The following is a 26,949-nucleotide window of genomic DNA, read 5'->3' on the forward strand; positions in this document are numbered from 1 at the left end:
GGTCAATGAGGTGAACAGACCATACAAAGTGCCATGCTTGCCTGGGCTTCCTAAAAGCACTGCATTTGGGCATTGCCAGAAGTGCCAGTAGAGTACTTCTTACATTGTTACGAAGCAGATCAGCTACCAGAGAGCAACTGCATATGGTCTTCTGTAGCCCAGCTCTCCACTTCTGTGCATCACGTAGAGTAATTTCTATCTGTATCGCTTGGCAATAGGAATAAATACATGTTGTTTGGATTGGAATGACACCTTTCAGTGTGTACAGGTGGAAAAGCATGCGAATTGGGAAGCAGCAGCAGATCAGGGTTGCCTTCTGTGCCACCCAGACTTGCAGCAGCAAACCATTCTCTCCCTACAGCCGAGCAAAGAAGAAAGCAATTCAGAGTTGTTGAGATGTCTCAACTGCAAACTGCAGTTCTCAGTGGACAAATCTGAGCTCTGAAGATAACAGGGCTTTTCAGGAAACGCAGGGTCATAAAGATGAAAAAGGCAGCTATTCAGTCTGATCATTCCTATCTGTAGCTTTTTACTTCTTCATTGAAAAGCCAGAGTTCCTTTGTCACTTTAATCTAGTATGAATTCTGGCTTCTGCCAAGAGGGGTGGACTCGCCTCCATACATCCTCTGACCTTTCATTTCTACCCTCTCTATTGTGCCAGTACCACCATTAGGGCAATCACAGGGTGAATAGAATCAAGCTGAAAAACGAAATTAGCAAAAACAAAAAAGCCCCACCCAGATCAGTTCTCTGATCTGCCTCACTCATAGCTGTATGAATTCCAATGCCACCAAAAGCAAGGAGGGAGAAACAAGCATGGGGGCGCGCGCAGGGTCAGCCCTCTGCGCAAACCTGGGTGAGTACTGTAGGACCGACCTAATGGAGTCTTGTGGACTGCCTACTTTGTAGTCAGCATCATATGACTCTTCTCCCTCACTCATGAGAAGCCCTTTGGATAATATCCCTGAACCAAATGTATCAATCATTCATGTGACATAGGAAAAACAAATTTAAATGGCAGTTAAAAATATCTGCTGGTGCCTTGGAGGAGTGGGCTCCACTGACTACTAGACCAACCTACTTACATGCCGAGGCTCTGGCAATGCCTGCTGGGTGTCTCACGCATTGACCAATCTGCCTTCCACACTCAAGAGTCTCAGTGTTAGTTTGGCTGGATACTAGCTATAGGGAAGGATACCAGCCGCTTCAGTGACGACTGTAGAAGTAGCTTCCTGCGAGCCTTGCCGCACACATACAGCTGTCATGTACCTTGGTTTTCTAATACATGTCTTTTTTTACTGTCCAGAAGTATCACAACAGAATTTAAGGGATATTTACATTTATATACACTAGAAAAACTGTGCAGCACATCTGGCAATCTAGAACATTTCTAGTTCTCACAGGCAGACCAGCTGTCCAGCACAGCCATAGATAAGTCACTAACTGTTTGGAAGTGACAGACTTACAGTGCTTGCGTATAAGGAGCGTGGTGCTTTGCTTGTGTATGACATGTGACACTTCCTGGAAGTGGTGAGCTATTTTTCTTGCCCAGGAGGCTGAACCCTTCCCAGAAAGGTCTACTGGGGAAACCAGAGACATCCTTAAACTCAGGTGGGTGCTCTCACTTCTTAACCTAGGACATATGTGCTATTTATTTGCAAGTTAAGTCCACCATACTTCCATCCTCAACTTACCAGCCCTCGCTAGAGAAAACCTGGATTCCCAAGACTATTGTCTTACATAAGGTGACATTGCAAAATCTATGTTCTCCTCAACTGAGAAATGGAGGTCCTACACTGGATGGATTACTGCAGGCACTGTGTCGAGAACCATGGCAGAAAGCTGCTGCCTTGTACCAAAGTAATTTATGAATATGTAACTACCAGTGTAGAAAATACAGTGTTGCTTCTGTAAGAAACAGCAGTTGCTGCATATGACTGGAATGATATCCATTCCATCAGTGGTAGGTGAACCACAGTCTGGAAATGTCCGCCCTAAGGCCATATCCCATCTTCACACCTTTTTTTTGAAATACCAAGGGATGGCACTTTCTAACTCATTTCACAATAAAAGCCATGTAACAGCTAAGCTAAGCATAGCCTGACAGAGCGTAAAAGGCCATTTGCTAAAACCAAAGCCTCAGCAAGTCTTCACAATCCTAGATGAAATGGGGATTTGGCTGGGGTTTTTCTCTCTTGCTTACCTGAATTAGAAATACTTGAACAGAGCGGTCCTCTTGGTCTGTTGCAGTGAAGCATAGGCTCTTTCTGTTTGCTCTTTTTATAACCATGTGATCCCAGAGTCGGGTGTTGAGAATCAGTCTCAAGCTGCCTTGATTGCGCATAACTAAAAGAAGAAGGTTTATATAAGGCATTGGAACCATCTTCATTTTTACTGCAGCAGTTTTCTCTAGCACTTGTATACAACTAATATTTTCATGAGTTATTCTTTTTAATTAGGTCTAAAACCTGACATGATGAGATAACTATTTTTTAAAATACCAAAATATATTAGTTTCTTTCAATACATCTGGCATACAAAGCAAATAATCTGCTGCAACTGTGCAATACAGTACAAAAAATGACAGCACAGTAAAAACAACATTCTAGAAGTGACTTGAAACAGTCACTTGGAAAATCCTGGAAAAGCAGAACCAAAAAAGAGGAAACTGTCAGACTGGTGACTGAGCTAAAGATACACTGCAGCAGAATTACACAGGACCTAACAACATATGCAAGCGTGAGTGTACAAACAGTGAAAAATGCCCAGTGCTTCAGTTCGTAACACAGCTAACTTTATCAGGCAACGTTAAAAAGATGGTCAGCAATTTGACTTAAATGAAACTAGCTACTCCATTTTAAATGTTCTGAAATAAACTTATTCTGGCCAGCAATAGTACAAGTTATTTAGTGTTTTGTGTATGTGTTACTTCGTTATTTAATTCTTACTTAGCCTTGACTGCAACATTCCACATTTATTGCTGGAAGTGTCATTAAGCCTCAGGGATCCTCTGCCTCTTTCAATCCAGGTTAAAGAAAGCTTGTTAAATACAAAGAGCTTGCAGTTGATCTGAAAGAGAAATACATGATGGAAATGCCAGCCCATGTTAATATTATTGGTTCTGAACTTTATGTTTTCAAACCTTTTGATATGGTTTTTAATACATCCATATGCATGTATAGAAAGATATATAGATCTATCACCATTATTACTTAAAATGAAATGGCTCCCAGATGTGTGCTAAACTTTCTGCTAGTTATGGAAAACATTCATCATGAATCCCAGTTTACTTTTTCCATTATTTCATCTTCATTAACTCTTCACCTGTGATATCCACTACCACAGGTGAATTTGTTGCAAGTGTTCTACAATCTTATTCCCTCACTCATTAGAAACATTATGCAGACCAGGATACCAGTAGTACCACTACTAGGAGAGTACTACTCCAAAGAGAGTAAAACTTTCATGTTCTGACAAGACAGAAGATTGAATCAATGATGAAATAATGGAACTTTCAATGTTAAGATTTTTAAAAACATATACATCATTGATATTTTCTGAGAAAATAACATTTTGAAGATGAAGAATAGCAAGATACATCCTGGAGGGCCAGAAAGATAACTGATATTTTAGGTGAACTATAAAACTAACTACTCTGACAACACATTGCTTTTTTCCAAAAAAAGTTTTGTCAAAAAAAAAAAATCATTTCCCAAATCAGTTCAAATTTTGAAGTTTTAGTTACTGCTGGTACACTGTGTAGATGCTTATAAAATACAACTGTAGACTAAAGTTCTGAAGCAGTCACTTACTGAAAGGCACTATAAAATGAACAAATGTAATATGAAAAAGCAAATATCAGCCTATAGAAATAATGGGTTAGTAGAGTCATAGCTTAAAGAAGTGAAAATTCAAAATATAAACTGAAGTTATTTTCAGATCTGTAATAGATCCAGATGATCTTTTCAACCACAAAACTGCTCACCATCAAGGCTTTATGAAATACACACCTGTAACACATTGTGTTCTGCTTCTTCTCCAGTTATAACTTCAACTTTATCTAACAGAATTTTCTCTACTGGCTTGGAAAGAGAAGCAGCTGCTGATTCATTTAGTGTTGCACTCCTCAACAAAGCTGTTTCTGTAGGGGGCGGGGGAAAAAAAAAGGAAATCCTTTCTGTACAGGGAGTATTTTCAGAACAACAAAACTAGGACATAGGATGGCCTGCGACTTCAGTAAACCCTGTGGTATCTGATATTATTTAGTGCTAGTAATAAGTTTTTGGCCAAAGCAGTAAATAGAAGAGAAAAAGAAAAAGGCTGGAATAATGCAAAATGTCTCACTTGTTCAGACTCATTTTGAATTGAACAGGGCTCTCTGCAGTTGCAGAGGTTTGCCCCAAGGGACAACTTGCAGAAACAAGCCCTAAATAATTAGAAGTGGATTTCTGAAATGAAACTGGCCTGTCATATTGCTGTGCAGATTAATAAATAATGGCAGACACACGTCCCAGTATTCAGAATAGTAATACATATACAATGAATACTTGACAGGAACACGAAAGGACAAGATTTGAAAGGAACATAGTTACAAAATTTTGTATTTTGCATGATCTAGGTATGTTTTCCATAGGCTTTAATTCTTAATTTTTTTTACTTGTAAGAATGTTCATACAAAGCAAGAAGATCCAATACATCCATTAGTAAAGAGGGCGCAAAATTTGGCAAGAGGGCTCAAGATATGGGCCTACTTGGGATTCCCTCACAGCCTAGGTTTACGTGGCTTGCCTAGTAGAAAAGCTCACACCAGAGTCACAAACAACCCCCGAAATCTGTCTGTCTGGAAGTTTCAGTCCTACAATTAGGATACAAATATGGCAAAGTAATTTATATGAACAGTCACAAAATACAAGCAGCAGACAGCTTAAAACTGTAGTTCAAAAATGCGGTCCAAAAGGCATTCACAAAGTTCACCACATTTTTTTCAAGTAATAAAAAATAATAATCTGTAATAAATAATAATAATAATCCATAAAACTCCATCCTTTCCTGAGTAACTTAGATCATTCATTCTGAAGTTAGTCCAGTTCAAATGTCATAAATCAAACTGTAGCTGCTTTCCGAACACAGATTTTGGCACATACTGCCAGTGTACTAGTGACCGGATAACTTGAGAATAGATGAAAATTATTGACCACCACTCATTTGACATCCTCTAAAATACAGTGGAACATAGTCATAAAGCTAACTGTACTTGTTTGCTAAGTATACTTACTTGTTTGTGGACTGACATGAAAAGGTTCTATGCACATGGATGTTATTTCTCCATTGTATGAATCAGCTCCATTACACGGCTTGGGATGCTTTTCAGGACTCTAGGAAAAAACGGGGGAAATAAAAATTCCTATTTAAATAAAATGGCTATGTTACTTCATATCAGATAGAACATTGAATCATTTAATGCATGCTAGGCTGAAGATTAGAAAATGTAGTATCTTCAGAGTCAAAACTGACCCAGATGATACAATTTCAGTCTCAAGTGGAAGTAACTTTATTATCATAAAATCAGTACATCATTCTCCCACCAAGAAGAATGGCCTCTTTGTGTGGATCCTGGACTAGGATTTAAATCCACTAAAGGACTTAGAGGTTTAAGTACCAGCTAATTTCCAGTTTAAGCACTTAAGCCCCAGAAGAATAGTTGAAAACTTTCAGACACCACAAACTTAACCTCAGAAGAATTAAGAATTTCCATGACCTTCAGTTTTTGCAGATAAAGTTCCTTAGGCATATCTAAATAAATGCTTCTGGCTCCTGACAATGCTCAGTGGCCCAACTCCTACCTTATACCTAAATCCTGGTCAGAAGTCATAACCCAGACCTATGGTTGCCAAGCTTTTTCACTGGCAGATACGCATACTGTTTTCCTTCGACTTCTCCTAGAAACTGAATTTCAATTCCATTTTAAATGGTGCAGTCCTCAGCTTGGGAACCACCTTTTTGTCTGAGTTTCCTTAAGGACTTGATCCACTAAGCTGTCTCACAGCACACACAACATAGTTTAACATGGACGCTATCTAGGATGGATGTTCAATTTTCCCCTCATACTAATTTCTCCCATCTCTTAACAGTTATGATGGAAATTATTAGAGCAGTATGGAGCACATTCTTTTATCTTGTATTCTAGCTGTCCCACTTTACATGGAATATAAAAAAAAAACTTTTTCAGGTCAAAAAATGAGCAAAAGAGAAGAGCATACTAGTACAGGCTAGTAATTAGAGTACTTATCTAGGATGGGGAAGATAGAGATGCCTACCCCTTCTACAACAAATATTTAGTTATTTTCTCCTCAACAGTCATTGGAATCATATTTACTCACATCTTTAAAAGAACAGGATGACCTAAAAAGAATCAATCTCTGAAAAAAATTATACTCATAAGTACATTAACTTTGATAAAAAGTCTGCCAGCATTTACTGATCTTACCAAAACTCTCTCAACCATGTTTTCTCCAAACACAAAATCAGAACTGCTGCTGTTTTGTACACTTTCATCTTCAAACAACTGACTTCTGTAGGAACAAAATAACATAAGAATGTGACTTAGAACTATTTAGAACTTTGTAAAGAATACAAATAAGTTCACGCATTTACGTTACCACACCTTACATTAAAGACAAACAAAAAATGACCACTTAAGTAATCAGACAAAATCTTTTAAGAGAATCTGAGAATATTCTCTATGTAACATTTCACTAAAGGAACAGAGTATCACACTGTCCTTCATGAAGGTTACTGAGGATGTTCCTTAAAAGCGAAGAATAAGAAGCAAAACAACATGCCGCCTCCTCCTCAGGTAAGTGCCTTACTCCAGAAACTTTAATGCGTTACATTTCTTTCCCCGTTTCCTTTTGCTCCATCAAAAGACTACCAATGATTAACAATTATCCCTTCATGTTCGTACAGCTCTCACGCCCTTCGGAATAATGTCCTCCCCAATGCCTTACAGGCACTCCTCGGTCATCCACCTAATGTCTTGGAAAGGCAGAGAAGCAGTGTATTCTAATGCACACACTTTCAATTCACATAAATACTGCAAAAACGTAAAGGCATGATAGCAGGTGGCTTATGATAAGGTATAACTAAAAACAAGAAGAAAGATCTTCTTTCCATTTTTCAATGACCTGTTTCATAGATATACTTCAAATAAGAAGTGAAGAAAACTAAACACTTGCAATCCTTTGGTACTGGCCAGCTATAGATTGGGGATACAGATTGAGGAGAAAATTTCATACAGTAGATAAATCACTTTACATTTAGGATCTGGAGTGTGACTGGTTCTGGCAGAAGCTACATTAAAACAACACTTGTCCTTCTCCTCCTCTGTCCCTTTTTCCTTCCTAGTGTCTCAGGTTTTCCAGATAAAAAACATCAATTTTTTTTTGCATTGCCACCCTGAGTTTAACTACTCTCAGTTAGCCTCTTACCTCTCAGGCTTTAAGAGAAGGTAGCGAATGCATTTTTAAACAGTAACATACACACAACTTGTAAAAAGTGTATTACTTGTGGATTACATTCAAGGATATTCTAATGTAAGTACAGTTGTGATTTGACCTGCTAATTACACAGCCACTTTAAATTTGACAGGATCCACTTTTTATAAAAGTCACTAGGAAGTCCTTGTAAACTTCTTTGTGTGGAAGTTGTTCTTGCTGCTGGTTTGGGGCGGGGGCGGGGGGGAGTGTTGTTAGTTTGGGGTTTTTTTTTACAAAAGGGTTATAGGTGGTTCATGCAGTGTGCCCCGGTGGCCAAGAAGGCCAACGGCATCCTGGCCTGTATCAGAAATGGTGTGGCCAGCAGGAGCAGGGAGGGGATTGTTCCCCTGTACTCGGCACTGGCGGGGCCAAACCTCGAGTCCTGTGTTCAGTTTTGGGCCCCTCACTACGGGAAAGACATGGAGGTGCTGGAGCGTGTCCAGAGAAGGGCAACCAAGCTGGTGAGGGGCCTGGAGCACAAGTCTTGTGAGGAGCGGCTGAGGGAGCTGGGGCTGTTTAGTCTGGAGAAGAGGAGGCTGAGGGGAGACCTTATCGCTCTCTACAACTGCCTGAAAGGGGGTTGTAGTGAGGTGGGTGTTGTTCTCTTTTCCCGAGAAACAAGTGATAGGATAAGAGGAAATGGCCTCAAGTTGCGGCAGGGGAGGTTTAGATTGGATATTAGGAAAAATTTCTTTACTGAAAGAGTTTTCAGACATTGGAATAGGCTGCCCAGGGAAGTGGTTGAGTCACCATCCCTGGAGGTATTCAAAAAGCGAGTAGATGGGGTACCATAGGACATGGTTTAGTGAGCATGGTTGATGGTTGATGGTTGATGATCTTGAAGGTCTTTTCCAACCTAAATGATTCTATGATTCTATGCTTTCTGTAGAGCTTAATCACTGCAACTCTTGCTGGCCACAAGGCAAAACCGTCCAAGTTCTAGTCTCTTCCTCTTCCAGAAGGATGACTTGGCAGGAAGACAATCTGATGTTCTGTCACAAACTGCATACTTCAGCACCACTTATCTGCTCTTCCAGATCATTTATCACCCTTGGGAGGGCTTAACAGCACATATGTCGTGCAGAGGATATTCCTGTTAAGAAGCTGGGTTTGCTGCCAGAACTTTGGCAACTGCCTCTAAAACTTAGTTTCTGTGTTCACAAATACAGTATGCTTGAAATCTCTTCACACAGGATGAAGGAATTCCCAAGGACAAGCTATCTCCATTTTACACTTAAAGAAAAAAATATTCCTTAACATTCTCGTGCTCGATGTGTTGCTAAGACTAAGAGCAAATAAGAAAGAGAAATCAGAAAATCCATCCCTTTTCAGCCTTGAAGCCTTCCATACGTGTTTTGGGCCATGAACAGGGAATCTAAAGTGTGTTTAAACTAACGAGTTTCTTACCCTTAAGAAAACTGCCCACTAAAATTGACTGAATTGTGATCAATTTGCATCCTGAAATTTTGTCTGCTGCTTCTAGGCTGCTCCGGTAGCAACTTGGGAAGGATAGCAGTCTGGGAGAGCTAAAAACCAGAAAGTAGAGGTTTGTCTCAAAAGAAATAATGTGGGAAATGGATTTTGATTATTTTTGGAAATGTAAGGAAAAAGTAATTGGTGCAGGATCTTTCTTCTTCTGGACAGTTAATTGGAAGTGCCAGCCTTAAAGTTGTATTAAAACTTCAATACCCTTATGTTGCTGCAGGGCAAGAACAAAGTGTGCCCGGGATGACGTTGCCATGGAGATTCAAAACAGAGGCACTGAATTCAGGGAATGACCGCTAACAAGGAAGAACAGGAGAAGGAGAAATGTGGATAAGATACTGGAAAGGGACTACGGAAAGGGAGTAGATCCAGGTACTGTCCTCAGAGTGTCCAGAAGGATCTGAGTAGCTGCCAGTTCCAGTGCCGGCCTTAAGCCCTGGCAGTTTTCCAAGCAAATCCTTCTGCAGAGCTGAATACACGACCAGAAGCCTGAGTTTTCCCAGCATTACATTTCTGTCACTTACGACACAATCTTCTCTCCAAGTTTGTAATCAGACTTAAGAAACTGCAAATTTCTTCTTTTCAGTTCATTACTACAGCCCGTTCAGGAAACAGAACTGTTGGTGGTTTCCTGGGACGTGGACAGCTGCAGCAGCTGCAGAGGGCTAACAAACCATTTACATTCATCTCTCTACAGAATCATGTCACATAGAGAAGAGGTGGGAGAGGAGGGAAAGCAAGAGGGACGTTTGCAGCCAGCAGCAATCCCTGCTGTTGAGTGTGTCTGCATTTTATTTTGTAATAAACACTAGCTACAGCTTGACTGATAAATAAAAACAAACTTAAAAAATTCTTTTCTTAGCAATGAGCAGGTCTGGCTGCAATGTTCACTACTGTTTAGCATGTATACGGAGTTTATAATAAAGTTGTTTGTTTGAATACTTATTCTCAAGCTATCTATGAGAAAAGAGCTATGCCCAAAAGACTCTACTGAAGTATTTTAAAGCATCAGTCACTTAATACAGATCGGAAGAACGGCACTTACACCCCCTGCAATCGCAGCAGAGCAGTAAGCACCTGGTTGTATTTAGTTTTCAACTTGTCAAATAAACCAACATTTACCACAAGTGCGATATGCAGAATTAATGAGGCATCAATACCCCAAGCAGATTAGCAATTTCCTTTTTAAAAAAGAAAAGGAAAAGAAATACCATAAGCACTTTTAAGTCTTGTAACTTGTCAGCACTCAAACACTGCATTGCATTTCTGTGTCCATCTACTTCACAAAAGAAAGCCACTCACCTATCTTTTCCTAGATATTGTGCAGCTGACAGAAGGTAAATAGATTTGAGTAGCGATAGCAACTGATTTTGAAGTCAGTACCACCTTCCCTTTAGCTTTTCTGGTATATGCATTACCATCATTTTGAATCTGCTAAAATTCCAGCATGCTCTGTAGGCTCCATGTTGTTCTCACAGGGCATCATCACTGTGATAAGACAGCATTAACTGTGATAGAAAAGGACAGGCTGGCTCTTCCAAAATCACAGTGAGCATCTGCCCTCTAATTATGCTCTTCTTGTTGATAAAGATTAAGAATCTAAGTTCTCTGTGCATCTAAAAATCCCTTACTTCCTCAGAACCCCAGCACTGTGCATCCCAAACTTTGTGTGCAGGAAGCTTTACCTGTGGCCCATCCAGCCCTGAAGGAGACTGGACTGGACTCCTTTGCAGTTAACACGTTCTCTGCCCTCTTTGGGTGGGAGGGGGAAAGGAGGCAACATCACAGATGTGCTATCTGTGGCCTTAGCCATTTTAAAATGTCATTCTCTCATCACAACTGATCTCAGGTGTATTCCTGATGCTCACAACGTCCAGGCAAACAACCCTCATCAACCATCAGCAAGCAGTATTAATACCTACAAGATAACCTGCTGGCTAACCACAGACCTAACATTCTCATGAGCCAGTCTCCAGAGAGAGGCAATAGCCCGCTTCTGCACTGGTATGAGCTCTTTCAGTCAGAGGCAAGGGCATGGGGCAACATCCTAGCCCAAGGAAGCCAGCTTCCTCATGCAGAAATTCAAGTCTGTTCTGGTCAACCCATGTCTGCACAAAGATGCCACCCCACCACAATCATCACAGCCAGAAACTCTGGCGTGCGCACGGAAGTAGAAGTTGCAGGATTCACCTTGTCTTCCGGATCAGTCCTGTATGGTCGTCTTCATGTCTTCTGTGTCCAATATGCTCACATATTTTTGTAATTACTGAATTTCTCTGCATCTGTTTATGAGATGCAGCAGCTATGCAATCAGAATAGAGCTCTCCAAAGCGACACAAAGATGACTGTGAACATTCAAAACTGGGACATATTTTGAACCGCCAAAGCTGCATGACACGGCAAACCAAAATAGTTTCTGGCTTGGGGGTTGCTAATGAGAAACAAACTGTCCCACAGAGATTAATTTCCAGCAGGAGTCCATTTCTTATGGTGTACGGAGCTCAAGTCAGTACCCACAAATCCTGGCACTACACACAAACACCAGTGAGCACTGTGTGGGTGTAGATACCATGGGCTTAGTACCATGTTAGACATGCAGGACAAAAGGGCATGCCATAGGCCAAGTGACAAAATGGGGTAGGAATATAATAAATAAAAACTTACTGTGTTGTTTTAGAGCTAGAAAGATTCATGGTAGTAGATGACCTCACTGCTGTTTTGGAACTTACTGAATTCTCAGCTGAGGAATAAGACCTGTCTTCAGATAGCTAGGAATGATAAAACCAGATTAATTAATTAGACCAAGCTTATTTTCTGCTATAAACAGGTCTGCTAGAAGTCCAGAGTCACTGAGGTGTATATATATATATGTGGTAGTTGGCCGAGCTTCCTCCAGCTGTGTACTAAGCCAGTGCCCTTAATCAAAATGCTAAAATGTTACTTTCTAAATAATCAAAATCCAAAAAATCCCCAAAGCTGATTTGCCCACAGAACCCTGATATCTGAAAGCTGAGACAGCCTGCAGAGAAGAGATGTTTTTTCAAATACAGCCAGCACGAGTTTAACAGTTCACACCATGTCAGTGATCCATCGATTCCACTGAAACTGATATGGGAACTTTCTGGAAAATCAGGCAGTGGAATAATTAACTGCTTTAAGACAGCACTGGTTTTTTTTATTTGAGCTGCAAACATACATTAGCCAGTAAAACTACTTTTCTTTTTACCTGAACATATGCTTCTTTCTTAGTCACTAGAGATACTACAGGATTTTCAGGACAGGCCAGGGCTTGTGGGGGTTGTAAAATGGCAGGTCTAATGACATTCCGCAATTGACTTTGTGACAAGGATCCTTGCAAAATACAAAGACAAAATATTTAAACAGAGACTTTTTCTTCCCATCTAATTCATACCTATGTGTCTTGCCTCTTTCAACTGAAAGCTTCAAAGCATATTTAAATAGCATTTATTGTTTACTTGCTACATATTCTGAAAAATTGTAATCCATTCTAAAATGCACAACTCTGTAGTGACACCAACCCCATTATCCTAACAGAATTAAAAGAGAATGTGTTATATATAAAAAAACAGTTGTTTAGAGGTATAAAATATATTTGTATTTATGTATTTAAATATGTGTTTATATTTATACTGATATTTACTGCTTTGTGTTAGATCTGTCTTCTGGTATTTCAAATTTAATCCTGCACCTGCAGATGCCAAGACAGTTCTTCACTACCTTCTCCAGGAGCAGAGTTATTCAGTTAGGAATGTAGAATTTCACTATTCAAGGTTATATTCAGTCCACTCAGGAACTGACTAGTCAGAGCAGAGGCTCAGAACAGAGCTCACAAGATATTTACACTGTCAAACAAATAACTTATGAATGTCACAAAGATCCTTAGCCTATCACTCAGCATAGAGAAGAGTTGTCATTTTTATGTCTTCTTGATTTGTTAAGAATGCCTTTGTGGAAGTACAGTGAATAAATACTGCATTGACAGTTACCTTCTTTTGTACTTCTGATCCAGTCAGGGTTTCTTTGAAGAAGAGCTGAGGTCATGAATATGTTATTCTTCTTTACTACAGAACAAGGAATTTAAACTTTAATAGTGAGTAGTAACAAATTTTAATTCTTAATTCACATTTCTGTAACCCCTTCCTATTTGGTAGTACCTGAGCAATATTCAAACCTATTAACCTGAACAAGATCTCTGAGATAACTGTTACTGTCTCCATTTTACAGGTGGGTAGACTTAGGCACAGAAAGCACCATGGGTTTTCTGGCTATGTCAGAGACAGAAATCTTTGGATACTAACGGATGTTTTAAATTCATAAAATCCTTCTACAGCTTTGAAAACCAGGTGCTGCTGGTTTGCAAAAGCTATTGAAATGGCAATGCTATCTGGTTCAGTCTTAGGCATTTTTAAGATAAGTAAATGACGCCCAAGAACATGGGAATAAATAAATGTGCCCTGCCCTGTTCTGCTGAAAAGGCTTTTATAACTTACTATAATGGTGCTGGTGCACTACTGATGCTTTCACCATTTTAATAAAGATAGCAAACACCAGCCAGAAAGTGATGGCAACCATGTACCACATCCTGTAAAATGACACAAGATAAGCACTACTTTTTCACTGCAGAAAGAGCACAGTTTGCTGCTAAAACAAGCTTGTGTCCTCTTAAGATTGTTTAGAAATCCTTTATGCCAATGTCTGCCAAGGACCTGTAAAACATTTTGGAAACGCAAAAAACATTTTTTCTATTGAATTGCCAGTCCTCCTCCTAAAACATTCCTTTCTCCTGTCCAAATACCAGGCTAGTCCAATGCACCCCAGCTCTGTCCTGCAGAAAAAGCATTTCTGTACACCTTTCTATTTTAGCTAATACCTGCTTTTCTACATAAATATTTATTGGTTTTGTTTGGGTTTTTTTCAGTTACCTGGCTGGCAGGGAGGGAAAGTAGGAAGGATGGTAAAGGAAGATGATCTCCCTCTTTTCTGAGCAACAGTTGTATCTGAAAGGATAAAAGACTGAAATTATCATTTGTTTGGAGAAAAAAAAAGATTAATGTTAAGGTTAGCCAATTTGATGTCATGCCTTCATTGGCAGTAGAATAAATTATTATCTGCTAACTACCAGCTTTCTGAAGTACACTGTTAGGTTATGCCTGTGCTGCTGAATCAGAGAGGTCTCTGAGGCCAAGCAGCACAGCCTGGCTCAGGCACGCTGCTTACAGCTAGTCCACTCTGTAACAGCTCTGTCTTGGAGACTGCCAGTTCGGGAGGTTCAAAACAGAAGCAGGGAGTTAGCTATCAGTTAAGCAGTGTGGACAATCAAGAGGTCAATCACTCAAGCTTCCTCCTATACCCTGCTTTGCTTTTTGGAATAGGCAGACCCTAACATTTCTACCATATCTATGATTTTTTGTGTATGATCTCAGTATAATTTTCAGAGTAAACCAAACTTAGGTTCTCTTAAATCCTCATAGCTACATTCAGGTGTGTCACAGGACTACATAAGACAAAACACAGTGTACACATATTAATGCCTGAATTCAGAAATAACTTTCTGGTCCCATCCGTATGTTAAATAAACACTGTAAAAACCAGATCAGCCCTTCTGCACAGTAGCCTCAGTGACTTGTGTGCATTTCCCATGGAAGCACTACATAGTCCTTAAAGGGCCTTCCAGGTGAGCTGTTGGCTGAATGAAAGGAGGGGCCCTTCTGGAAACTGCTTTACATTTTCAGGGATTGCCCAAGGAACACTGATCTCTTCCACAAACCAGGGAATCTCATTCCTTTCCAGCCCTCCTCCTCCCTTGACTGTGTGAGCAATTCAAGGAAACAATATGAAACGTACAAATTTTTCACTACTTTATGTAATACTACGTTAGTATGGAAAATTAATATATTTTTACTTAAAAAGGGATTTATTGGAAATTACCAGCGAGTTTATATCGATGTTTAAGTTTTCATGACTTGCAGCATTTCTACAGTGCAGAAGCTTTTCTTAGACAGTAAAATTCCTTCTCTTCTTTACCAGACGAGAATACAGAACTATAGTAATTAAAACATGACTGGAGCTAAACATCATACCTGTGTTAGACTGAGAGTCAGACTTCTGGAAAGTAAAAGATGATGATCTTGCACGCTTTCTGGAACAACTAATGAAATCTAGAGAAAAGTACATATAACGTTCTGCAGGGACAGACTGGCAGGAGATTTCAGCACAATGTTATGATACGAAATTAAAACCTGAACACAATAAATTCTAGGAATGACTTACAGCAACAGCTTTAAGGCAGTACCTAAGAGCACAAGGGCTTTGGAATCTCAGTCAACACCTGGCACAAAGACCTAGGGAGTCTTCTTTATTTCCACTAGGTTCAGAGAACTTAAATCAAGGACTTAGAATCAGTTCATAGCCCACAGGCTCAGAAGACATTAAGAATGTTAACTTACCTTATAACGTAGCCTAAACAAATAGAAAAGGGCAAATAGGAACCCATACAGCTGATGAACATACTTGGCCGCTTTTCAGGGCTTCTGGATTTTGACTTTCTGGTAAACATGAGAGGTAAGATGGAAGAATTCTTGAGGTAAGACAGGGACATATATATTAGGACATAGCAGGTGACTCTACAACCCACATAGCCTTAGTCTACTAACAGCGATTTGTCCCTGCTCAAGCGATCTGTCCCTGCTCATACAAAGTAAGGGTCCGAACACTATATTCACAGGCAACAGTCAGACCTAAGAATAACCCAGTGCATTATTATACTGTTTCAAGGAGGTGGTTATTACCATTTTCAGCTTTGCAAGCCAGGTCTTCTGCAGGCCGCTGGAAAAAAAAATACAAGCATGGCAAGGTCAAGGAGAACAGAACAGCCATTTTCTAGACCAGGACACAAAGTATATCAATCCAGCACACATGCATTGAAAGCAGTCTTGTTTCTAGTTTCTACTCTTCCTTGTTCTATTTTGAGACCATTTATTACAAGTCTTAACCTGGGCTAAAATCTTTTATTACTGCTAGGATTGTTGTCTATAGAATTCTCATTTCTCAGCATTTTTTCTCAATTATGAAAAAAAAAATGCTTTTTACCTTCAAAGGACGGTCCTTCTTTTCAAAAACAAATGTTGGCTGGGCAAGCACCGATCTCTCTGGAAAAGAGAAGAGATCATTTGTAATAACAGTTCTTGTAATAGCACTTCTCAACCAGTTCTCAAAGTGCTGTGCAATAACACACAGGACTTTATCCTTTGGTAACAAAGGAAGAAAATACAGAGCTGCAATGATGTACAGCATGGTCCGTAAATAAAAATAAAGATGAGTCCTCAAATTCCAGTGTGAGTTTTGCCTCACTGGATGCCACAGGATTTGGCCTCATACTATTTTTCACTTCTTTTAGTTAAAAAGAACAAAGAAGTACTTTTAGCCTTTACAAACAACATCTGCCATCCCTTAAGCACAAGGGTAAACTGCAGCTTTTGCTCTCAGAAAACTGCAAGGAGGTGAAATGCAAAATGATCCCAAAAGGAAAGCAAGGAAAGGTGTTACATTGGCCTCTCAGCTACGTGCACACACTTGCCATTCTTTAGGCTTCATGAAAGTGAATGCCTAGTGCCAGTTTTAATGTGTGAGTATGATATATAAACATGAAGTTCTATAGAGCAAATGCCGCTCTTGGGCATACCTCTGCATTTCTTAGGTATGACTGAAAACAACTTTGGATCCATGGTTTGGGTTTTTTTTCTATGAAACATATTTCAGCATACAGTTGCCTCACATCAAATTTTTTGTTGATGTAGGGTTCACTACTTCTACATCTTACATGACTTCTTTGGGCTACTTACTTTGCTAAGAATGAGACCTTCACAGCCTCTGCAACTCTAATGGACTAACTTCGGTTGCCAGTGTGAAAGCAGAAGTTGTTTTCAGCAGTACCACCAATTAATGACACATTTATTATGCCAATAAATGGCACAATTAATGAGCAAAGCAGCAGACACAAATAGATTTTTTTAGACCACCACATACAGGATTCACCTCATGCTAGCTTGAGATGTCTGTAACGCGTAGTCAATAGAAACAATCAGCTTCTGAGCACGAGCATATTTTAGCTGTGTACGTTGAGAGACGAACGGAGAATGAAATGCATGTATTTCTCTCTATGGGTGATAAGGACAGACTAGGGTGACTACTGAGCTGTATGACTGGCCTTTGGCCAGAGAAATCCCACACTTGATATCTTGTTAACTGACAGTTGACAGAATATTTATCACGTACACACCATCTTTTTCCTCTGTTTTCCAGCAGAATATTTACCTGTTCAACAAAAATGTCCGTGGGAAAATACATGGATTGACATTTTTACCTTGGCTTCCACACCCACCTGTGACCAAACCACTCCAGCACTGGTATCAATTACTTAACGGTTTAATAAAGCAAATATCAACCTGTTGATATGGAGGTTTTAAAATTACTATATAAATATATATTCAACAATCAAGAAAAAAGGAAACATTATTAAAATAAATGTGTGTATGTAACCTGGGGCAAGAAGCATGAAACTGTTACTCAAATCCAGTGATATGCAGACACAGCAGTAAAAACTAATACAGTTTTGCTGTCGTTGAGGTTCATTTTGTATTTATTTGGGCATTATGTGTGCGCAAACGACTGATTTTAGCAAACTTGGCATGCTTTGCAATGAAGATCTGCTTTGTCCTTAATAGAGAAAGCAGAAAAAAGTTCATATTGTTCAACTCCAAAAAAGACAACTCTCTGTGACTGAAAGTTGAAGAAAATTTCCATAATCTGGTTGCAGCTGGGGGACCATGGCATCGCATGAGATGGGGTAATTCCACTTCTATTCACTAGAGGGGAGTGGCACACATAAACTATAGTACTTCACTGAAATATGTTTTACTCAATATAATAGCCTTTTTTCCGGTCTCCTTAAAAAAACAAACAAACAAACAAAAGTCTTGTATTCTATTGAATCAAGGAAAAATAATACAAAAAAGCATGACTACAGAAACCTCCATATTCTCCACAGTACCTCTCAAAGCTCAGAAGCTAGCACTATTTCTAAAAGTAGATTTACTACTCCAAAGCATGGAATTAGCAAAGAGTGAATTGCTGTGAAAAAGGAACCGCCTGTCCGCCACAGAGTGAACTTTTGCTGGAGCTAAAAGGCTGTAGGGAGTCTGAAGGAATTAGGAAAGCTCACTACAATTTAAACAACAACAGAATTCCAGCAGTAGTTTAAAACCCAGAAGCTCCTCTAGAAAAATTGGTAACTGGTTGATTACCAACAGAAACATGTGAAGCTAGGGTATAATGGTACCTCTTACAGAGAAATGTTCCTATTGTGATACTGCAGTAGATATAAAAGACGTACCGCATCGACCGCTTCTGAGCGAAGGGGAACACTTTCTTTCCGTCTGCAGATGTAGTCAGAGGCTGCTGACGCTGCCAGGGCCATTCATCGTTTTTGCGGTTCCGTACTGCTTCCACCCAAACCAAGAAAACCTTTTTTGTACTTCCTGCGACGCACTCCCTGTAGCTCATCAGCAAGACCTCCGCTCCTCAATCGGGCCACCCACAAGACGACCTTCGAAGACGTATTCGCCCTACCTGCGTACGTATCCTACGCATCCATTCCCCACTGCATTTTGAACTTCCCAGGAGCGCAGGCCCAAGGCACCTGCAGCCGGCGGCCACAGAGGCAGCGAGGCGGGATTACCCGCGGCCGCCAGACGAGGCCGGCCACCAAGGAGCGACCACCACCGTGCCAGCGCGCTGGTTTCAACCCCGGCAGCAACTCCGCCGTCCTCGCCTCCCTCTTCCCGCTCCGAGGCCGCCGCCAACGGGCCGCACGGCCGCCTGGGCCAGCAGGAGAGGCCGCTCCGCACCCTCCTCCCGCCGCGGCGGCCCCGGCGGGGGGGACGGGGTGGGATGGCGCCGCCCGCCCTTCCTCCTCCTCCTCCTTCTCCTCCTCCTCACCCTCACCGGCGGGACACGGGCGGGCACAGGCTGGCTAGCGCCCGGTCGAGACTGGGCCGCTCCAGTCCCCAGCAGCTCGGTACTGGTGGGTAAGAGGGGCTGCTGGAGAAACGACCAGAAACACCTGCCAAGTGGGCTGGCCGCCCCTGGCTGCAGAGGCTGGACTCGCCCCCCAGCCTCAGCCACGAGTCCGGGCACGGGACCCGTCTGTCAGCCATCACCAGGACCGTCTGTCTGTCCGCCCCTCAGCAACCCCCGCGGCTGGGGCTCTCCGTTCCTCGCTAGGGTTCCCCTGACGCCGCTGAACTCGAAGGGTCCTGGCCTAGCGTTTGCTGCGTTCGGAGACACGTCAGAAGCGTCGCCGCTGAACTCGAAGGGTCCTGGCCTAGCGTTTGCTGCGTTCGGAGACACGTCAGAAGCGTCGCCGCTGAACTCGAAGGGTCCTGGCCTAACGTCTGCTGCGTTTGGAGACAGGCCAGAAGCGTCGGGCTCCCTTGTTTGAGACCTCGCCTGCACGGCCTCCCTGCCTCCGGCCTCCCGCCCCGGCAGAAGCACCACCACACGTGCTGCGACCTCCGCGCCACGACGCCAAGGGCACCCGCCGCTCAGGCCTGCTGCCTGCGCCCCTTGGCTCTGCTCACATCTGCTCGGCTTGGCTCGGATCGGCTCCTCAGCTCGGATCGGCTCGGATCGGCCCGCGTCGGCTCCGTCGCCCTGCTCGGCGCTCTGCCTCGCGCTGTACGTGCAAGGCAACGGGCAAATGACGGCGTGCCCCGATGGAGACTGCATTTACCGAGGTCCGTTTGAGAAACGTTACAGAGGTGCATTTGGGGAAAAATAATTGCTGGCTGCCGCCCAAGCCCGGGAAGCGCTAGTCAGAATGACACGCAAGAAATCACGTAAAATTGCTTTCGCCAACTTGGCTCGCGTCCCAAAAGCCAGCATTGTCCATGAGGTGTGGGGGTCCTTCAGCCTTTGCTGCGACACACCACTCTTCCCTTTTACTGCTACTGCTTCTCCTAAAGCTGCAGAAACTTCGCAAAATGCATACGTTAAAAAATAAGCGGGACGCTGATGGTTTTGAAAATTTCAGAGTTGTTGCTGTTATTACTGCTCCACCTTGCCCAGAGAACAGAGAACGATCCTGTGAGGGCTGAGGACCCAGTGGAGAAAAGATGAGCCCAAATCTCTCCCCAGTTTTCAGGCAGTCATATGCCTGAAGTTATATGTCAAGAGTGGCTGACAGTGCAAAGCAAAACAAACTCAAACCTTTAAGAGGATAAGACAGGAGTTTGTGACCTCAGTAAAAGTTTTTTACTTCTGACTTTTAAACAGTTAATTTTGACATTTTCAGGTTCAAAAGAAAATCAGTTCTGTTGCATCTTCACCACTGCCAAACTTGCCAGAAGTCAGAAAACATCTTAACTCATATTCATAGCAAATACTTCCACATTTTTCTATCTAAAGTTAGGAACCCACAACTATAAAAAATAACAGTAGAAGGTTTCACATCACTCAGGATGGCTGACTCCAGTGAGAGGCTGTGAGCGCCCATCACATCTAAAAATCAAACCCATTTTTATGCGCATTAAAGTGCCAAAATGCAGGCATCGGTGTTTGACAGCAATCACAGTTCTTACGCATCAATCCTATTTTTCTCTTCCAGTCTTAGCAATGTATACTATTATAGACATCAAGTACAGAAACTCATTTTCTCATTCAAATTTGTGTTCTGTTCAAATCAATTTCATTGATTAGTGATCCCTTTTAGCTAATTACAAAACTGAGTAACTATTTAAGGAATTGGGCTTTCTGTGGTGTCAGAGGTATGCAACATCACCTGGATTTCTAAATTCTTGCTCAGTGACTAGACAATACCTTCTTCAGGGACTAGCCAGTCAGTGTTGAAGCAAGCTGTAACTACTTTTCCAGTAAATTAACCTAGTACCTTACCAAATGTAAGGTTATAAGCTCTACATGGTGTTCTGCTTTTCTACTTTGTATTAAATTTTAAAACTAGGGTCCACTGAGAGTCATACGAAAAACTGTAATTTAAATATTTCACCACAGAGCTGGCAATAGGCATTTTTTTATTCCATTTGTCAACTGAGTGCCACAGACGAGTTAGGTGGCAGGATTCTCATGTCTCTGTTGTTTCTTTCAACAGTTTCATCCAGCGAATTTCCATAAAGGCCTAATGCCAATCCAATGGATTTTGCCTGAGCTTCTACTGTTCCCACAACTTTATATATTACTTGTATAGCTCTTTACAAGTAACTACCAATCCTGCAAAAATGGTATTAGCTACAAAACTGAATCCTTCACACAAAACCTGAAAAAAACCCCACCTGGTAGTTCATAACTGCCAACAAAGATCTAACACTGATAACAAAAGCTGACTTGTAAAAAATGACATTTTTCTCATAGTTCCTTAAATTAAAGTAACAACTTGAACCTCTTTGGGTTTTGTAGCAATCCCATTTGCACCTCATAGGAAAACGTTTAATTCTGAAGCAGAAACTACAATTTTTTACTTTTACACAGTAAAAAAATTAAAAAAAAAAAAAAAGAAAATACCTTCTTAATCAAAGATCATTTTCTCAAATAGAATAAGATTCTGGAAAATTATATCATCTCCAAGCAATGTCACTGACTTACAAAACCTTTAACTGCATCTAGCTTTCCCTCACAACATCCCAGTAAGTGTTACACAACACAAAAACTACTACATGAAATTTTATAACCTGATTATAATTTTATCCTGTCAAAAGATAAGGCTACAACATAGTATTAGCAAGTTTCTGCACTCTAATACCCTATAGCATGAATTTTACTAGCTTTGTATATTACTGCTATAATTTGCAAAAATAAAAGCAGAAACACTTCTGCATTTTTATGTTACTGCTTAGATTGCTGGTTCCCAAGTCACAGAACTCACACCAAATAAAGTTAAGAAATAACAACACATTCTTGCACATAACATTGCCGTCTTGTTTGTTTCGCATACAAATTGGCTCAACGGGAACACGTAATTGGGGAAGATGTTGAAAAGAAAAGTAGGTTTACTGTGACTTTAGTTCCGACATCCCCAGAGGTAGTTTTACATTACTAAAATACCAAGAAAAAAAACAACAACAAGGGAGAGCTTTGCCTCTGCTATTTATGAATAGATGCTGTTTACAGCTATTACTTGAAAAAAAAACACTAAGACAAAATATTGTGCCTGGTGTTTTGTGGCAAGTGAAGAAAAAGAAAGCAACAATGGACTAGCATGTAAGTGGAAGACATGGATCCAGAAATTTGTATCGTCACGTTAAAAAAAAAAAAAGGAATTATTTTGACTATGCTAGCTGATGATCTGTCCCTTAACGTGTTGTCTCAAGGAGCATCAGAGATAAACTATGTACTAATATGACCAATTTTTGTTCAATATGCTGCAAAACCACAGAAAACTACTTATACGTAAGATAAACTGCAACAACAGGCAGAAGAGAAATACATACAGTGAAAATATGCAGTAGGATAAATTAACAAAATACTTTGCTATCCAAGCTCAGGCTGATGTTTAAATATTGTGTCTGGGTTTTGATACAAAAAAGACATCTGTCAGTATTTCCAGAGATGCACCATTTTCATCTAAAAAGAGGTGAAAAAATAGTAAAAACCTTCTGGCTAAGAACAGGATTTGCCAAACCTGCAGTAGAACCGCGGTTTCTGTTTCCTAAATACTGAACTTCGCAACATAAAATAGAGTCAGTTCACAGCCAAGCGAGAGCGCAACAAGGCTGCCAGCCAACATCGCGGGTCCCTCAGTGACCTCGCTACGTAAGCCAGGCTTTCCTCTGCCAAAACTTAAATCATGAAGGTGACATAAGGCAAAATGGGGATGTCCTAGAACAGTACTTTAGGCACCCAACTTAATAAAATTGGCCAACTTTAAGACATACCGAAAAAGCTTTTTAAAAATTTTGAATTGCTGACCCCGAGTAACAGGTCTGTTTCTGGAAGCGCTGAGCAGTTGAGAACTCAGGTGGAATTCACATGCATGGCTGGCTGCTCAGCACCTTTGGAAAATCAGGTCACTTATTTAAGGCTCTAAATATGGACCTGGAAAGCTACTTTCAGATTCTCGTTTATTACCCTTCACACTTTTGATTTCTGCTTATGAAGCAGCATATTCAGTACTTTCTAGGACAACTCCATTAAAAATTAATATCAGTTTTAATGCTGAGATGGCAGGATTTTCCAAGCAAATTTACGGTTCGGGGGGGGGGTGGGAGGGGGGGTGAAGACACTGTGAAATAAGATTGATTGATTAATTAATTTGCATCTAAATCCAGTATACGTACATGGTGGGGGTTTTAAATCAATAACCACTAAAAACAAAATGGGAAAATAAACAGGGTCATAAATCAAACTAAATTCTAATCTGGTCAAATCTTCAATGCTAATCAGAAGAGTTCTCCATACGCAGAGGTACCAGAGACGCATGTTGCTATACAGGCAACAAATTCTTAAGTTCAGTATCTTAGTCATATTTCCAGACTTGTAAGCTAACTTAATTTTTTCTTTTAGAATACTCTTCTATTGAAGAGTGTCACTGAATCAATAAATTTGCAACAAGTTCTCATGAATCCTGATTTTCCAAAAATGTTCAATAGAAATTGTTCCGAATAACTGGTCCAAAACCACGCTGAAGTGTTTTATGAGAAGAAATAGTTTCAGCATTATTAAAATAAAGTACTTCAAACATATTGAGATGCAATTTTGGACAAAGCCTTTCATTTTTTGAGAAACACCATTCTCGAGAATTTTATTTCTAGAGAACTTAAACATACACAACAGTCATTTGGCCACCTGGCTGTGATTGCTACAGAAGTGACTGTACTTCAGTGGCCCATGAAGAGACTACTGAACACAGCGCTGCATGCTGTTCAAACACTGTATTAAATACAAAGTGTATGTTGCTTATCTTGGGTTCGGATGGCATCTTGTAAATACTGCTTGGGGAACTGATAAATAACTTCACATATCCCTGTTTGGATCAACGGAGGGTGCATCATCAAAGAAGTTTCATCGTACTCGGAAAGAGGAAAGGAAAAGTTCACCCAGCTGACTATTGCAAAATAAAACTCCTGGAAGAATTTCTCCTAGGACAGCTTAACTGTACTGCTAAGGCTCCACTCTTGCACATTCTTTGTCATACAAATAGTTCATAACCCACATAAATAATTTCACTGTCCTCAGTGAGACCAGTTATGGGAGCAAGGATTCTTCATCCAGGCACAGCTATGCAGAATCAGCCTGAACTTTTTACGGCCTGTTCAGCCTCTCTTCAGTCACTCTTTGCAATGCTACAGATTCTAAATACAGTTTTCTTATCAGTGTGGAAAGGGTTCTTTTACCCCAAAATTCCATTTACTACTCCTAGCTTCCACTGCGGGTTTACAGCATGCCATATGAGATCTAAAAATGAACACGCTTCTCTTTAGCCATGGAAAACTCAGCTGACAGCCTGCAAAAGTGTTTATAAATACAGCGTATATCACACCCATTTATCTCTGTAAAGCACAGTCCTCATCTTTATACAGGCAAGACATAAATAGGCATTACAACGAAAAACCCCTACCCCAGCCAACACTTTAACACAATTCCTGGGAGAAATGAAACCTACTTGGCTTTATTTCAAACGTTAGAGTGAAGAAAGTATTTTTGGGAGTCTCATCACTACAATGTAATTCTAGCAGTGATGCAATGACAGAAGTAACCGTGTCACTAGATCAGCAGGACTGTGCCAAAGTATGTAACCAAAAAGTGTTTTATAAACACTGAAACTTCCAACAACCCAGCACTCAGCATTTTTAATATATCAGAAAAGCCTGTAAAATACTCAATGGAACGGCAATAAAATTCATAGGCATATAAAGCTTTACCATTTTCAGGGCATTGTACCAATATTAAGTTTCATAAATCCCTACGAAGTAGCATGGAAGTAACACTCGGGGATTTTGTGCAGAGCTTGAACTATACAGGTAATCAAGCCGTGATCCAACAACACTCACACCCCCTTAACTTTTAGGCACGTAAGCTGGACTACGTGTGCTCAACACTAAGCACAAACTGAAAGGCTGGTTGACTCATCAATTAGCCCAAGCACTCTAAACTGTATCAGTCATAGCATCGGGTTTAGACCTTGAAAGCACGTGCCTCCTTTTGCTGTTTTGGCTTCATTCGTCAAGCTGCGTGGTAAAAAAATGGTCGGTGGCATCACCTGCAAAATACCCTTGATATTAGCCCTTGTTTCTTCATGCATCCTCTTAGAAAAGGTTACCATTGCAATCTCACATAAATCCTCCTCAGTTCTTGGCCCTCCTCACTACCGCGATGATAAAGGATTTTGCCGGCCGCCTCTGTAGTCAGGCTCCTCGCCGGGGAGCCAGGCTGGGCCCGTTTCGCTCTCCCTGCCCAGGGGTGACGGGCAGGGAGGAACAGCCAGGGAAGCGAGCGCTGTTCCCACCCGCTGCTGGGGCCAGCATTTTGGAAAGCTGCAGAAAGCCGAAACAACGGGGGGGTCAAAGACGGAGAGACCGCTCTGGGGTGCTCTACGAGTAAAACCCCAAGCGCACACTATCGGGCAGTGTCTTTTCTTCAACTGAAAGAGAAACTGGAGATTCCTGGCAGATTACCACTAAAAACCTGCAGTAAAGCACCTACAGCCAGCCGAGCTCTTGTTCTGCATCACCCACAACGCTGTTACCAAACGGGCACATTCTTTGGGTTTAAGCCGTTCTCCAGAAACCTCCTTGCAGGGGGAACAGGAGACACTCCAAAAACGTTACCCAGCAAAACCCACCTGCGCAGCATTCCTCCTTGGGACCCAGCCTTCCGCTGCGGGAGCCGGACCTGTGGGCCGTCTGTTCTTGCGGGCGAGCAGCTTGGTGCAGAGCCCCGCGGTCACCGGGCCGGTCTGGCCTTTCGGGGAGGCCAGGCTGGGCTTTCGCATCGTGCCGGGGTCGGACGGAACCGCCGCAGCCTGCACAGGAGCGCCGTATACCTGCATGTAAAATGCTCCCTTTGCAAGCAGGAATTGGCTGGCTTCTCATTACGAGGTTCTCAGAAGTACCCTTATATACGTGTATATGCAGTTATACAGGCATATATTCTGCGTATTTAAGCCGCAGCTGAGCCTGGAACTTTGGATTTGGTCCTATGAGGTGCTGCCTAGGCCGCCCTCCCCTCACGACGAGTCAGGCGAGGCCCCGCGACGAGCAGCCCTCGCAGCCGCCACCGGAGGGGAAGGGCCGGGCCGCGGGGGGACACTGCCCGCCGGGCAGCGCGGAGCCGGAGCCGGAGCCGGAGCCGGAGCCGGAGCCGGAGGCGGCGGCGGCGGCGGCGGAGCCCGCGGGGCAGCGAGGGCCCGGCGCTGCCGCCCTGACAGCTCGGGGCAAGCTCTTGGCGGGGGCCGGGCGTTGGGAGGGGATATGTAGAGCCCGGCCGATTAACATAAGAGGGCGGGCGGGGAAGCGGCCCTGCGCCGTCTTTACCGGCGACGGCTGAGAGAAGGCGGGGGCGGGAGCTCGGTGGCGGGCGGCCCCCTCCGCGGAGAGGGGCGTGAGGAGCTTCCCGCCCAGCGGGGGCCGCGGGGGGCGGGCTGGCGGCCGAGGGGGGGGGGTTGGGGGGGCCCGCCGGCGGCAGGGCGAGGGTGGGCCGGGCCGGGCCGCCGGCCGGCGCAGCCGTGGCGACGGAGGGGAAGCGCCGCCGGGGCTGGCTCGGTTCCCGTCGCGGTGAACTGCCCTCCCCGAGGGCTCCGCAGACCGCCGGGATCGCCAGCGCCCGCCCGCGACCCCACCAGCCGCCCGGCGGCACGCAGAGGAGGGACGCTACAGGGCTTTCGCCAGGCTGTGAGGGCTGG

General features: G+C 42.3%; 1 protein-coding gene across 2 annotated transcripts in view; it reads right to left on the reverse strand.

The window, feature by feature from the left end:
* RANBP3L (RAN binding protein 3 like) overlaps positions 1–26,418 on the reverse strand; it is a 35,708-nt gene extending 9,290 nt beyond the window's left edge. The window contains exons 1-13 of one of the 2 annotated variants that reach the window (XM_069777306.1): positions 25,891–26,413; positions 16,131–16,189; positions 15,830–15,866; positions 15,122–15,199; positions 13,964–14,038; positions 13,028–13,102; positions 12,247–12,371; positions 11,685–11,788; positions 6,488–6,572; positions 5,276–5,375; positions 4,011–4,141; positions 2,949–3,069; positions 2,204–2,346 (exon numbers count right to left, since the gene is read on the reverse strand). In XM_069777306.1, coding sequence (XP_069633407.1) covers positions 2,204–2,346; positions 2,949–3,069; positions 4,011–4,141; positions 5,276–5,375; positions 6,488–6,572; positions 11,685–11,788; positions 12,247–12,371; positions 13,028–13,102; positions 13,964–14,038; positions 15,122–15,199; positions 15,830–15,866; positions 16,131–16,189; positions 25,891–26,140 — 1,383 coding nt within the window. In that variant the 5' untranslated portion in view covers positions 26,141–26,413. Of the gene's footprint in view, positions 1–2,203; positions 2,347–2,948; positions 3,070–4,010; positions 4,142–5,275; positions 5,376–6,487; positions 6,573–11,684; positions 11,789–12,246; positions 12,372–13,027; positions 13,103–13,963; positions 14,039–15,121; positions 15,200–15,829; positions 15,867–16,130; positions 16,190–25,890 lie in introns of both variants that reach the window. The other variant, XM_069777305.1, reaches the window with a different exon arrangement.
* Positions 26,419–26,949: the final 531 nt, after the last annotated feature.

This window comes from Haliaeetus albicilla, chromosome Z (genome assembly GCF_947461875.1).
Source record: "Haliaeetus albicilla chromosome Z, bHalAlb1.1, whole genome shotgun sequence".
Lineage (NCBI taxonomy): Eukaryota > Metazoa > Chordata > Aves > Accipitriformes > Accipitridae > Haliaeetus > Haliaeetus albicilla.